General features: G+C 42.6%; 1 protein-coding gene across 1 annotated transcript; it reads left to right on the top strand.

The window, feature by feature from the left end:
* Positions 1–66: 66 nt before the first annotated feature.
* On the top strand, positions 67–6442 carry ilf2 (interleukin enhancer binding factor 2). The gene is made up of 15 exons (XM_061248293.1): positions 67–225; positions 1113–1172; positions 1450–1492; positions 1793–1897; positions 2429–2506; positions 2655–2757; positions 2905–2970; positions 3126–3242; positions 3441–3519; positions 3716–3803; positions 4246–4307; positions 4634–4748; positions 5268–5358; positions 5587–5749; positions 6221–6442. Exons 1-14 carry the CDS (start codon positions 221–223, stop codon positions 5736–5738), a joined length of 1164 nt encoding a protein of 387 aa, XP_061104277.1. The 5' UTR covers positions 67–220; the 3' UTR covers positions 5739–5749; positions 6221–6442.
* The last annotated feature ends 7815 nt before the right edge of the window (positions 6443–14257 follow it).

Genomic DNA, 14257 nt, shown 5'->3' on the forward strand with positions numbered 1-14257 from the left:
GGGAGGGTTCTCGTTTCGTTCGTAGTTCCGCCTCTAGAAATGTACGTCCAACCAGCGCTCAGTACCAGCATCTTTTCTCCTTTGTGATTGGCTGTCTTCCAAGGCTCGACATTACAGTTTTTCGGGGGACCGGAGGACAACGGCGAGGAGCGCAAGGAAAAGGGGGCTACTGAACATTTCTCATTGTTGGGTTCCATAAAATTCCAAAACGTCTTACGCAATGAGGTAAATTTAACATTCATATCCTGTAATTCAGCGAAAGTATATGATGACCAGTCTATTAAGTGCAAATATGAATGGCTACGCAAGTGCCTAGTTTATACTAGGCCTGAAGCCTCCGTAATGAATGGAGCCCATGTTCGGCTAACGTTTATGTAAAAGTAGATGGTATTTAAGCTGGACAGAAGCCATTGTCTGCTTCAGCGATTAATGCAGATTGCGATGTTTGGCAATGTTTTTATGAATTTTTGACGAGCGCGTTTATGTACTTCAGCCACGATAAAAATGTATAACTTATGACTTGTGTTTTCAATTACTAGATGGTTAGCCGGCTAGGTCTTTGATGCTACCTAATTAGGCCTACTGGCGGTTGCACGAGCTCGATTGGAATTGTTTAATGCTTATCTCGTTGAGTATTGTGCTTGTTAGCTAGCTACTTGTAATACTAACGAGTTGATTAATACCAGGATACATTACTTTTGCAAATTTCCGTATAAGCATAAATTGATTCAGCTACAGTATCAAATTCGTAAGCTAGCTAAATTAGCAGTGTCGTGTGTGTAGCTAGCTAACCCAGCGATGTCTTCAGTTTTCCTCACAGCTAGCTAGTTAGCAAGCTAACTATGAATGTTGTTGTTAGTATCACAGTGCACGTGGATGGTTGACTAACGGCCGAACTAGCTAAGAAATTGAATATGTAACCAGCAGCTTGGTATATGTTATTTGGCAGATTCGCTTGCTAGTGATAATCAAAGCGCAAGAATGCTCTGTGATTGAGCTAACGTTACATGTGTTTGTTATCGCGAGTCATATGTAGGACTGTATGTCAGGGTTTTCCTCTCGTATTCGTTTCGGTTGTTACAACTCATGCCGAAAATGTCTTGTGCTTTCAGAGGCGATCGGGGCCGGGGCCGGGGTGGCCGGTTCGGTTCTCGAGGGGGGCTCGCACAAGGGTAAGTATCTAAAGTGCCAGCTAGCTAACTTGGCTACTTTGGGCTTTGTCTTTTAAATTTGCACTGTGTGGGCAAAACCTAATGAACTAATATTTGTAGACGAAGCAGAGAGTAAGGTATTTCACGCAGCTTTATTAAAATGTATGCTCAGCGTTTTCTGCTGGGGCCCTTTACTTCTCATATTGTGAACCATTACATTTTGTGAAGTAAACATCTAAATTAATTGATGTTTGAAATCTTGAACGTTGTCTGACTGATACCGGGGGTTGTTTTTCAGTTATCGTCCCTTTGTCCCACACATCCCATTCGACTTCTATGTGGTAAGAATCTCAATTTTCTTGTCGAACCTGCCTTCTTGCCTGCCATATTCTAAAAGGGTTAACTGTATTTATAAAAGTCGTGTTTTGTATCGTTCATACTGTTTTTGCGAAGCAAAATATCCCTACACTTTAGTCCATTTGTGTAGAGAATGTATGCAGTAGGTCTTTGAAAGTAGGGCGCTGGTGTATACTGGTAAAGCAGGTTGTACTGTGAGATGGCCTTGTAGGCTATTCCCAGTAAATTCAGGAAGGCTTTGTTCCTGCATGGTTAAAACTGAACCCCCCCTCCCTCCCCTCCAGTGTGAGATGGCATTCCCTCGTGTGAAGCCTGCCCCAGACGAAACAGCCTTCAGTGAGTGTCTTTTAAAGAGGAACCAGGATCTGACCCCCACGTCTACTGAACAGGTATCAGTGTGTCACACAAAGCTTACAACCTATATTTGAGTAGCAGTTTGCTTTTAATATTTTAATAAAATCTAGTATCTGATTGTGCATAAGATTGTTTACTGTGACAATTGACATTAAGTATCCTCAAGTGTCCCATGTCTTGTCAATTCTGTTGTGCTGCCTGGATGTCCTGAAAAAAAAAAAAAAAAAAAATCTGTCTGGAGATTTCTTTGGTTGTTTATCTAGTGTCCATTAGGCTATTGTGTTGCTTAATTGGAGACCACACTTGTATTCATAAAATGCAGTGCAGTGCCATTGTTTTGGTTTAAGCTCCAGGCATCCACTGAAACAAACAGTTAGTCAAAGTGCACATTTTACATTTTTACTGGACAATTTTACAATCTATTTCATGTGTATACATTTGGTTACAGACCTTGTTTGTCAGCTGAATCTTTGTGCTTAATGTCATTGCGGAGGCTACTTTTAACTACGACCACTGCTGCTAGTGACCACCTGTTATTTTCACACACCCCTTCCTCTCTCTGTTAGTCCTCCATCCTGTCCCTGGTGACCAAGATTAACAATGTAATAGACAACCTCATCGTGGCCCCTGGAAATTTTGAAGTGGTGAGTGCCGGATTTCCCTTCCCTAAATTGGCATAAATTGTTCTTTATAGTCTGTGTATTTTAACAGCCAAATCAATTGCATTTCTGTAGTGCAATGGGGAAATATCTTGGGTTCATGACGATGTCGGTTTCCATTTTCTCTTTCCAGCAAATTGAGGAAGTTCGTCAGGTGGGCTCTTACAAGAAGGGCACCATGACAACGGGACATAATGTAGCAGACCTGGTTGTCATTTTGAAGATATTGCCTACATGTAAGTTGTATCCCAACATGAGCGGCGCTTGGTGTGTTTAAGTGCTGCTGGAACTAAGCAGCTGAGTGCATGCAGCAAAGCCTCCATTTTGTCCAATAATGGCAATGCTTGCTTTGACACATACAATTTCTCATCAATTTCCTGAAGTGGAGGCTGTGGCAGCCCTGGGGAACAAGGTTGTGGAGACCCTTCGCGTCCAGGACCCAGCAGAAGGTTGTAATAATTAAATTATTATTTGTCTACATCCTCTTGTGTCGCCAGGTTAAATGTTCATGCCATGCATAGATATGTTCAGCATTACATGTTGATTGGCACCACTTATTATCTACGTATGTATGTTGTGTATTGAACTATTCCTCTTCTCTCAGTGCTGTCCATGCTCACTAACGAAACGGGATTCGAGATCAGCTCTGCGGACGCCACGGTGAAAATCCTCATCACCACTGTGCCCCCCAACCTGCGCAAGCTGGACCCTGAACTCCACTGTATGTGCTAGGCTTGAGAAGTAGTTTGTCTGTAGTGAGCGAAGAATCGTTCACATTTAGGGCTACTTTGCAGTAATATAAACCACTTTATGCTGAGTGGGGATGGGTGGAGGTGGATGTGTGGGTGATGTTCTTTAGATGAGGCATGTTCATGCTCATGCTGCTGTGTAGTTGAGTGTTGCTTTGCCTTCCCCACAGTGGACATCAAGGTGCTGCAGAGCGCCCTGGCTGCTATCCGCCACGCCCGCTGGTTTGAGGAGAACGCATCTCAGTCCACGTAAGCCACTCCCCTTGCCCACAGCGTTAGTGATGGACAAGCCAAAGGCAGATTACATAGGGACTAAGTCCTTTAGATGTGTTGCATCTTTACCAGTGCTCTGTATTGCATTAGGGCATATCTAACTCCCTTGGCCTTTGGTTCTCGGTCCATTTCCATAGGTTATGTAACTTGTATCCTGCTTCCTTGTTATCAGGGTCAAAGTTCTGATCCGCCTGCTGAAGGACCTGAGGGTCCGGTTCCCCGGCTTCGAGCCCCTGACACCCTGGATCCTGGACTTGCTGGTGAGTTAGCTTTGCTCAGACGAGTTGTCGTGCGCTGTTCACAGGCAGCAGATGCTGTCTCCTGGGAGAGCTACCCAATGTGTATGGCTTTTCTGACTTGACATTTTGGTATGGGGCTAGCAGTGTGTGTTCACTGAAAAGTGAAAGTGATCCCATGTTTTTGTAAAAGGGGCAGCCTGGGTTTGCAGCACAGAGGTTGTGGGGAGAAGGGTCACGGTTTAGCACGTGCATTGCAGAGTGTGCACCTGTTTAGCCAATCCCATTTGATCAGGAAACATGCGAGTGCCAGATACAGCAGGTTCATCTGGTGCGAAGAGCTTAATACGACTCAGTGAAAATGAGTAGTAATGGGCGTCAGTGGAGCAACATGGCCTGTTCCATCAGGTCTTGTGTTTTTGATGTTGCAGTTGAAAGTGAGTGGTGTGTGCTGCTTGTTTTCCAGGGTCACTCTGCTGTCATGAACAACCCATCCAGGCAGCCCCTCTCCCTGAATGTGGCCTACAGGTAAGATCGGTGCATTTCTCAGTTGTTATTTGGTCTTCTGCTCAGAAGCTGCTATGGCCATTACTGTTCAACTTTGCAGCATCCTATGTACCACTTGGCAACCCAGAAGAGGTCTCAAGTAGGATTTGCTCATTTCTTTGGATGCTTGTCTGAAGTCTTTCTCTTGGACTCTGAGGGTGCCTGTGGGTTCATTCAGATGACCATTGGTTTACCTTTGCGTCTCTTTGCAGACGGTGCCTGCAGATGTTTATAGTAGTTTAACATGCGTCTCTTTGCAGACGGTGCCTGCAGATGTTTATAGTAGTGTAACTTGCGTCTCTTTGCAGACGGTGCCTGCAGATGTTGGCGGCCGGGCTCTTCCTGCCAGGCTCCGTGGGCATCACCGACCCCTGTGAGAGCGGAAACTTCCGGGTGCACACAGTCATGACTCTGGAGCAGCAGGTGGGGATACTCACACTCTGGTCCTCTCGTATGCAGTCAGACACTACTTACTCCCCCAGAACATTCACGTTTAGTCCTGTAACTTCGTAAAATTCTAATGCGCTGAGAGATTTCTTCCCCTTCACAGTCATAAAAGATTCTATGCACTTGTGATACCAATGTGTTTTCATTAGAGCTCAAGGTTAATCTTGCCGGCGCCAAACCACTAAATGTTACGACCAAAGGCGGCAGGATCTCTCGCATGGCTGCTGGCAAACTTCATATTCTGAATAACGATCCTTATTCTGGTTAGGGTCATATTCTGCTTATGCTGTTTGCATGCGTCAGGAAAGCTGTCACCCAATCTTAAATGCATTGCTTTCAGTTTCTACCTGTGCTTAATTTGCTCTGTGGTTCTATTGAACATCGCATCTTTCATTTGGTCTGCTACTGTGTGTGTGAATGCAAATTACTCTACCTGACCTGTGTGTGTGAATGCGTGTTACTCTACCTGACCTGTTTTTTGTGTTTGTGTGTTAGGACATGGTGTGCTTCACGGCACAGACACTCGTCAGGATTCTCTCTCATGGAGGTTACAGGAAGATCCTGGGCCTGGAAGGGGATGCCTGCTGTGAGTATGCGCTCTGAGCGTGTGCATCACCCTGTAAAATACTGTCCTCTCATCCATGTTACACACACACGCGCACACACACACACACACGCACACACTCACGCACGCACCCACCCTCACGCACACACGGCCATGAAGAATTTAACTTGGTACCCCAGGGAGAGGTTCCCCTTTGGTTTTCCAAACTGAAATCTGAAACTCTCGCTCTTGTTTGTTTCCTCACCCCAGACTTGGCCTCAGAGATGTCCACCTGGGACGGAGTGATCGTGACGCCGTCGGAGAAGGCCTACGAGAAGCCTCCGGAGAAGAAGGAAGGCGAGGATGAGGCACTAGAAGATGGAGCGGAGGGAGAGGAGGAGAGCATGGAGACCCAGGAGTGAATGTTGGGGTGGTGAGTGCGGTCCGATTGTGTACACACTTCATGTGCCGCACATTTCTGCCTGCACTTGTAAAACTATTTACCAATCAGTTTTTCCATCGTAAACAGATAGTCCACTGCACTCTTTTTGCCAGGGTATTGTATTGTGAGTTCCCATGTGATTCAGCAATTTGGGTGGCTTTTGAAAACGTATCAGGTGCTTTGTAATTTGATCCACTGGTGGACAGACTTGTCTGCATTTCATTATTTAATCGCATTGTCTGTGCCAGCCTTTGAAAGTCTTTATGAAAAAGAAAGTCATTTAGTAATCCATGAAATTATATGAACATTCCATAATTTGCAGGCATGTCATGATGCAGCACAATGAAGGCCTTTCTCTGAATCCAAAGTCTTTAATGCATATATACAGGCATGCAAAAAATAACCGGCTGTACCAAAAAGCATGCAGTCATATTTACTAAACTTTTTATATTCTCCTTTAAGGTGTCTACATGAGTTCCAGTCTTCTTTGGCATGGCATCCCAAAAGGAGAGAAGATCTTTTTTTTTTAAATGCATTTTTGTACCTGGATTGAAGGCGTTTTGTTTACGGACAGGCAGAATCACCCACACACCCAGTTTTGACTTGTTAAATATTGATGTTTTCTTATGTCTATAGGGAATTATAAAGAAATAAACTCTGTTGGGTTTTTAACTGTTCCAATCAGTTTTTTTCCTGTTGTCACTTTCTTGCCAATTTGTGTTAATCGTAGTGCATTGTGGTTCAAGGTTTCTGTGACTGAAGAGGTCATTCAAAACTGAGTGCCTAGAAACTGAACTCTTGGTGGGAGGACAGCTTTTCAGTGTTACACATTTGATTACAATACATCGTTATATACATCTTTTGTTGAATGTGGTTACATAATTTATTTTACACAATTAAAAGATGGAAACTGTGTACATATTTGAACTTAACGGCATGCATGTGTGTTGCAATATCTTTGCATATTGATAATCATGTACTATTCTTGCACTTATTTCAACCTTTGCATATTTATCATGTCTGAGATACTTTCAATAGTCATTCAATTATTCACAATTTTGAACTAGTTCACAGATATTGTAACTGAGTCAGTAGAGAAGGTTAAGAAGAGCTATCCTCATTGTCCAACCAGTTCAACCACCTGATTTCATTAGCCTCATTTTCTTTACCACGTGCGCTCTTTGGCCGTGTTCACATTCTCTTGAACGGCGCAGATTATACTATGTCACAGGGTTTCTTTTCTGTCATACAAAAAACCCTTTCAGTTGTTATACAAATCAGCGAATCTTTGCAGCTTGATGGGTTGGAAAAGGTGTTGAACACATCATTTGTTTTTTGATCTAGCCGATTATTCAGGGGACGCAGTAATCTGTACAGCAGATCTGCAGTGGACTAGGCTCAAAGTCGCTGAAATTAATACATTTTTTAAATATACATCTTAAACTGAAAGGAGCACTTGCTTGCTCCTAGCTTTTCCCACGCAGCTCCCGAAAATATGGGGGGAGATTTGTTTCAGCATTCACAAATAAGCCATACAAGGGTGACCCCAGTTGACAGCAGAGTGTGCCGATGACACCACTTTGGGCCGATGGAGAGCTTGTTGGGGTGAGAGATGACGTCAAGGCTAATAATAAAACACTTCATATCTAGATAAACGGCACTTAAAACAAATGCAGCACAAACCAGCACAAACGACAAGTACTTTGGAGTGATTTGAAGTAATTTGGGGTGGATAGTGATGTCACAGCTCATAAAATATGATAAATATATCATTAACCATACCGGCACAAAATTATAATGTTGACGGCACAAATTGGGAGAAATGCAGCACTAACGATATTTTTATTCATGTTGCGATCACTTGGGGTTCCACCCTAAGGAGGTAGCTAAATGCCATTTAACGTGTGAGTCGAGTTATTTCAACGGCTTAGCTGGGGGGGAGGGGGGGGGGGGGGCACATTGATGTTTTGGGGATATTTTGTTGCCAGTGGTCCAGGGGCACTGTTTAATCAATAGCGTAATTTGAATTCAACTCAGTACCAGGAATTTTCGGCAGTCAATCTGATTGTCTCTGTTAGGAAGCTGGGAAACATTTGAAACATTTTCATTTCAAAGCATTTGAAAGTCTCGAATACTTGCTTTAAATTACACTCAGTGACGCACGACTAGTCATCTTTATGTCATTTCTTCAATATTTATATTTCAAATCGCGTTTAGGCTGTGACGTAACAGTAGATGCCTTTCAGCTCAGAATTAAATAAATATTAATAATCCTGCTTTGGCAAGTAATCTGCTGAGTTTACTACAGATGGATGGATAATAAGTAATAGAAGATGGATATGAAAACGGGATTTTATAGCGTAATCCTCTCGGTAGGCTATTTCTTTTTCAATTTATTATATTAAGTTATTATATATAAGGAATGGAGGCCAATGGTCAAAATCTCTCCAAATGTGTTCTCTAACCTAATCACAAATAATAGGAAAAAACTCATGGCTCTCATCTGAGCCATGGGCATTAGATTTCTTTTTTTTCTTTTGAGAAATTTGAATACATTGAATCATTAATAAAGTGTAAGTAGTGGTATTATTTTTTTAGTCCAACGAGAAGATTATAGGAAGGAGATGAGTGGCTTTTAAAAATAGTATTGAAGCGAAACAAACTTTATTTTCAGGCTATTCATATGTTGCTATTTGTTATTTGTTGAAGGCCGCGAAAATTAATGCAGGAACCAACATTGCTATTCAGCTTTCGATTTACCTGCTGTGGCTTTTCATCGGACTAGGTTGCTGAATGGAAGGCATAGGCTATTATCTGGCTGGTATTTGTAACTATAAATAATGAGTAGTTGTGACCATCATTGCTCATTATGAGTGCACAACCAAATGGTAATACCAGCTTAATAAATAGGCTAAGACTACCGGTTGTCACAGCGTGTTCAATATTTATTGTTGTTGGAAAATAAAATGTGTACAATCTGGTATTTATATTAACGCTATGCATAGCCTAATTTAATATGAAATAGTTCATTTTATTGGTCTTTTTACAAGAAAAGCACATCATTTATAAAATCTTAAACAAGTTTACTGATGGAGCACTGGTGAAATGAAAAGAACAAACAAACTAATTTAATATGAAAGAGGCTAAAACAATGAAAAACCCAAGAGATTTACAACCTGTTTGTGCACGATTATATTCAGCTTTGCGTCGCCATGTCCCTTTATATGGAAATAGCCACCGGTAACGGTAAATTCTGATACCGTTGTGGCGGAATAAAATGTGGTGCATTTCAGAATTCAATAAATAATAATGTGCTGCATTTCAGAATTCAATAAATATAAAAACCAAATTTAGAAGAAACTATGCTCATTAAAAAGTTCTGGTGAGTTTAAACACGAAGTTTTAATACGGATAGCTACGCATCAAGGAAATATGAATATTGAAACCAAATTCGATTGAATTCATGCCAGAATCCGAGAGGTGGGCTATTTGAATTCCAAAATTAATTCTTGACACCTAGCTTATTTTGTCTCTGACCGAAATATTAAATAGCCCCCGTTTGTTGTTTTCGGAGATGATGTCGAACCGTTTTCTGTAGCCTAGCCCCAACAAATTTAGTGCACAATTTTCCAAAAGGGATGTTGTCATTCTAAACCACTGATTTAAACATATAATTTGTTTTAACCTCTGGGATTTTTGATTCAAACGTAACATATGCTGAAGTGCAATTCCTCCAAAATCACCATAAGTGGGTCTATATTACCCGAAGGACAAAAGTGTTCATAGCCTGGCTGATACAATTTTGCGCTATAGCCTAGTCTACACTGTAATGTATCTTGCTTTCTCTTGGCATTTGTCATATTGCAGACTAAAGGTTACGGTTATGCCTTCGTTGAATGCATGCCGGCTATTGAAGAAGACAGTGGAAACGAAGATCTGCAGGTGGATGTGGTGGGGATGGAGGATGGAGTAAGTACTGTACAGTACCGTACCGTACATTTTCATTTCAGTCATTTAGTAATGACCCAGTTTTAACCCAGGAGCCGAGCAGAGACACAGTACAACTGGGGTACCAAACATTATGACATCTAGTTGCTTTTTAAGGGTGAACATGACAGTTTAATAAATAGGCCAGCAGTATAGCATAATAAAGAAAATGGGCTTGTTACAGAAACATTTTAGCTTTGTTTCCCAGGTGAAATGCTGCTTTTGCACCATTGAGTAAGGTCCTTAATCTAAACTGCTTAATTAAATATCTGCAAAAACAGCTTGTTTGTAAAGTCAGTGTGAAGTCACTCTGTAGGAAAGCTATGCTAAATGACTAGAACTGTAATGTAACTGTCCTGCAGGAGAGCCACGCCACCTCCATTATCACGGTGGCAGAGGCAGAACCCTCCAGCAAGCTCTGCCATGGAGAGGAGGCCGTCCCCAGCATTGTCGTGATGGTGGATGTGGAGTTGGAGGATGTAGTAAGTACTTTACACAGTGCTTTCATTTTCATTTCAGTCATTTCATAATGATGGCCGTAATGTTTTTGTTTTTTTTTTGGGGGGGGGGGGGGGGGGCGTTACCTGAGGAGGAAGTTCAGTTGTCTGGTAATCAGAATGAAGTCGCTCTGCAGAAGAGCACCTGCTAAATGACTAGAACTGTAATGTAAATGTCCTGCAGGAGAGCCACAACACTACCATCGCAGTGGCTGAGGCAGAAACCTCCAGCCAACTCTGCCATGGAGAGGAGGCCATCCCTAGCACTGGTGTGGCGGTGGATGCGATGGAGTTGGAGGAAGTAGTAAGTACTTTACACAGTGCTTTCATTTTCATTTCAAAAATGTCATAATGATCACCATTGTGATGGGGGGGGGGGCGTTAGCTGAGGAGGTAATATGGTTGTCTGGTCATCAGAAGGTTTTTGGTTCGATCCCCGCCCAGGGTGTGTCGAAGTGTCTCTGAGCATGACTCCTAACCCCCAATTACCCCCAAATCCCGACAAGCTGATTGGTACCTTGCATAGCAGCCGATCACCGATCGCTGTTGGTGTGTGTGTGAGTGGGTGTCTGAATTTACCATCCAGTATTTCTCAGTTTTAATCCAGGAAACCCTATTTGTTTATTCTCCATGAAAGTGTTGTGTAATCCTTAAAGTCCTTAATCTCAACTGCTTAATTAAATATCTGCAAAAATGGCTTGTTTGTAAAGTGTGAAGTCGCTCTGCAGAAGATCACCTGCTAAACAACTAAATCTGTAATGTAACTGTCTTGCAGGAGACCCATGACACCACCTCCATCGCAGTGGCAGAGGCAGAAGCCTCCAGCGAGGCCGTCCCCAGCACTGGTGTGGCGGTGGATGCGATGGCGTTGGAGGATGTAGTAAGTATTTTACACAGCGCTTTCACTCTGGGAAACTACAAGCTTAAATGTGCTTCCTTATGTTTTTTAAGGATGAACTAAAGACCAAGATACCGTAATAGACTGCAGTGTTTATATGAATTGTATGACAACATTCATAATGTTTCCGGGTTAAAAAAATGCTGTAATTTTATTTTATTTGATACTGTTTGTATTTAATTGATCAATTTCCTGTTTTTTCCTGACTCAAAATGAGGCAGGGGCAGTACTTTAATCACGATCAAATCTTGTCAGTAATCTGAATACTTTTTAACGGGCTTGGGTGCAAAAGATTTACCTGCCCAAACACAGCGAACTCAGGAGTGATGTCTAGTCAGTCTGTGTATATCTGTTGTGCCAATAGTTGTATTTTTGATGTCTTTTCATATGGGTCAGAACTTTGTAGAGGCCCCTGAATTTGCTCTTATGTTCTCTACCATCCCTTGTTCCAGTGTGCTGCAGATGAAGAGAAGGGGGCGCTGGGAGATGGGGAAGCACCCCATCAGCCAGAGACCCCCCCCACAGAGTGAGTCTCACAGATAATGTGCTCTGGATGGAAAATGGCAAAATGTATATTTTAATATATATATATGAATATTCTATTGGTACCCCTCAGCTCAGTTAAATCCAGAAATTGTTTGATCAAAGGGAATCCAGAAAATGCTCTTTGAATGATTGATTGATTTTTGAATGATTATTTTACTATGCTATTTCTCAAACGTAATTACTTAACTTAAAATGTAAAGGCCGGTGAATACTTGAATAGATAGTTGACGTACTCAAACGATTCAGATTAATTTCCCCCATTTGATTACACTGAACGCTCAGGTTTTACAGTGATATTAACGATAAGGGGACACTCCTGTTTTTCTCAGAGGTGGGAAAGAAGAAAGCTTTCCGGAGCTGCTTCTGCAGGGGTGGAAAGCCCTCAAAAGCTTGCTGTGCTGCTGCTCTGTGGAGGAGACAGAGTGAAACACCACCCACCCTGCTCCTCCCCCACCTAAACCCACCTCCCAGCCTACCTCTACCCAACCACTCCCCAGCCTATACCTCCATCCACCCACAAGAGAGGCAGAGACCGGCTATTTACCTATCACGGTAAACCAATGATACTGCAACTGATGAGCCAGCACCGGCAACTTACAGGCCTGTGCCAATGACTGATGGGCCAGCAGTGGCCAATGAGAGACAGCATATGAGCCTGACTACTGACTCTCCTAGGCTGGCAGCTCACTCATGTGGACTAGTAACCCAAACTCCTAGACAAGCAACTCAATAGTTTAGACTAGCGTCCCATCTGCCGAGACTAGCAGACCACTCTCCTAGACTAGCAACTCACTCACCTAGACTAGCGACCCGCCTGCCATGACTAGCAACCTACCCTTCTAGGCTGCTAATCCTTTGACTGGCAGCATATTCACCTAGGCTGGCGATTGGCTTGTTGGACTAGTGATGTACCATGATGCTGATGATCAACATGGGGTTTAACATATACAGTGGGCTCCAGAATTATTGGCACATGAAGGAAAAATGGTAGACAAAGGTGATTGAGCTTGACTGCTCCGTGGTTGGATCAGAGACAGGTAGACATAATGCTGATGCTAATCAGCGGGTATAACAAAACAGTCCAATTCCTATGTTTTTGCAATACACTGAATGCATTTTGGGTTGAGATAAAAAGATGAACAGATGACAGGAGTTCAGAATTTCAGCTTTTAAACACCTGATGTTTTAAAATACTTTGAACATAGCCTTGGATCACCCAATTTTTAGGTGTGCAAAAGTATTGGAACAGAGAGTATTTAAGTAAATGAAAGTAAATAACACTTAATATTTGGTAGCATATCCCTTGCTTGCAATAACTGCATCAAGCCTGTGATCTATTGACATCACCAAACTATTGCATCTTTTGAGATGCTTTTCAAGGCTGATCCCCGGTGGAGCCACAATAAGGTCTGCACAGCCTTTGGGGCCTTTGAGCAAGGCCAAATGCCATTAATGTGAAGTGCCAGTTGAGGGATTAGCCAGCCTAGGAGGATAGGTTGCTAGTCTAGGCAGGTGAGTTTCTAGTCTAGGTGAGTGAGTTTCTTGTCTAGGAGTGTTTTGCTGGTCTAGGCAGGTGGGTCGCTAGTCTAGGTGAGTGAGTTTCTTGTCTAGGAGAGTGGTTTGCTAGTCTAGGCAGGTTGGACGCTAGTCTAAACTAGTGAGTTGCTAGTAGGGGAGATTGAGTTCCGAGTTAACGTGAGTGAGCTGCAGGCCTGGGAGAGTCAGTAGCCAGGCTCGTGCTGTCTCTCATTGGCCACTGCTGGCTCATCAGTGGTCGGCACAGGCCTGTCAGTCATCGGTACTGGCTCATCAGTTGCTTTTATCGTTGGCCTTCTGTGATAGACTACATATATAAATTCAACTGGGGCAACATGGCTCAGGCAGTAAGAGCAGTCGTCTGGCAGTCGGAGGATTGCCGGTTCGATCCACCGCCTGGGCTGTGTCGAAGTGTCCCTGAGCAAGAATGCTCCTGATGAGCTGGTCGGCACCTTGTGTGAGTGTGTGTATGAATGTTTATTAATCCTATTAATATTTATATATATATATTCAACTTGTTGGAAAACAGTTTGAAAATTCTTTGTTTTAATAAAGTAAAAGCTTGGTGAATCCAGCATTCGTGTCGTTTGCATTTTTCATCCGATAATTGTCTAGTAGTAATGGTCTATATTTTGTCTAGACTAACCACATATGGCACCATTAATATGTAATAAATGCCCGGGAAGAAATGGATAAGAGCGCGTGCTAAATACGATAATTTCATGGTACCTGGAATATACAACGTTATATTAAAAGTTGTTGCTGATGCATTTATAACAGCATGCCCCGGCTGTGCTATAGATGTACTCCTGCATGGCTCACAGTCTCTGGTTGCTAGTGGAATGTGCCAGAACTATACTGCTTTATAATCCAAGACAGTGATTTAAATGGCGTATATGTGGAGTCATCATCAGTTAATCGAAAAACACTGTGGAAAAAGGGTGCTAAAACACAGATTTGTTCATAACTTTCAACTTTTCAAATCGGCGTGCCACTCACATCCAAGAAGCGGGTTGCTATAATACATAAGTGAAA

This window comes from Conger conger, chromosome 1 (genome assembly GCF_963514075.1).
Source record: "Conger conger chromosome 1, fConCon1.1, whole genome shotgun sequence".
In the NCBI taxonomy this organism is placed as follows: domain Eukaryota; kingdom Metazoa; phylum Chordata; class Actinopteri; order Anguilliformes; family Congridae; genus Conger; species Conger conger.

Excerpts from the sequence above, each read along its gene's own strand:
- ilf2 (XM_061248293.1), top strand. Across the intron at positions 1,173-1,449 it reads CGAGGGGGGCTCGCACAAGG|TTATCGTCCCTTTGTCCCAC; the intron begins GTAAGTATCTAA and ends GTTGTTTTTCAG. Across the intron at positions 3,520-3,715 it reads GAGAACGCATCTCAGTCCAC|GGTCAAAGTTCTGATCCGCC; the intron begins GTAAGCCACTCC and ends CCTTGTTATCAG.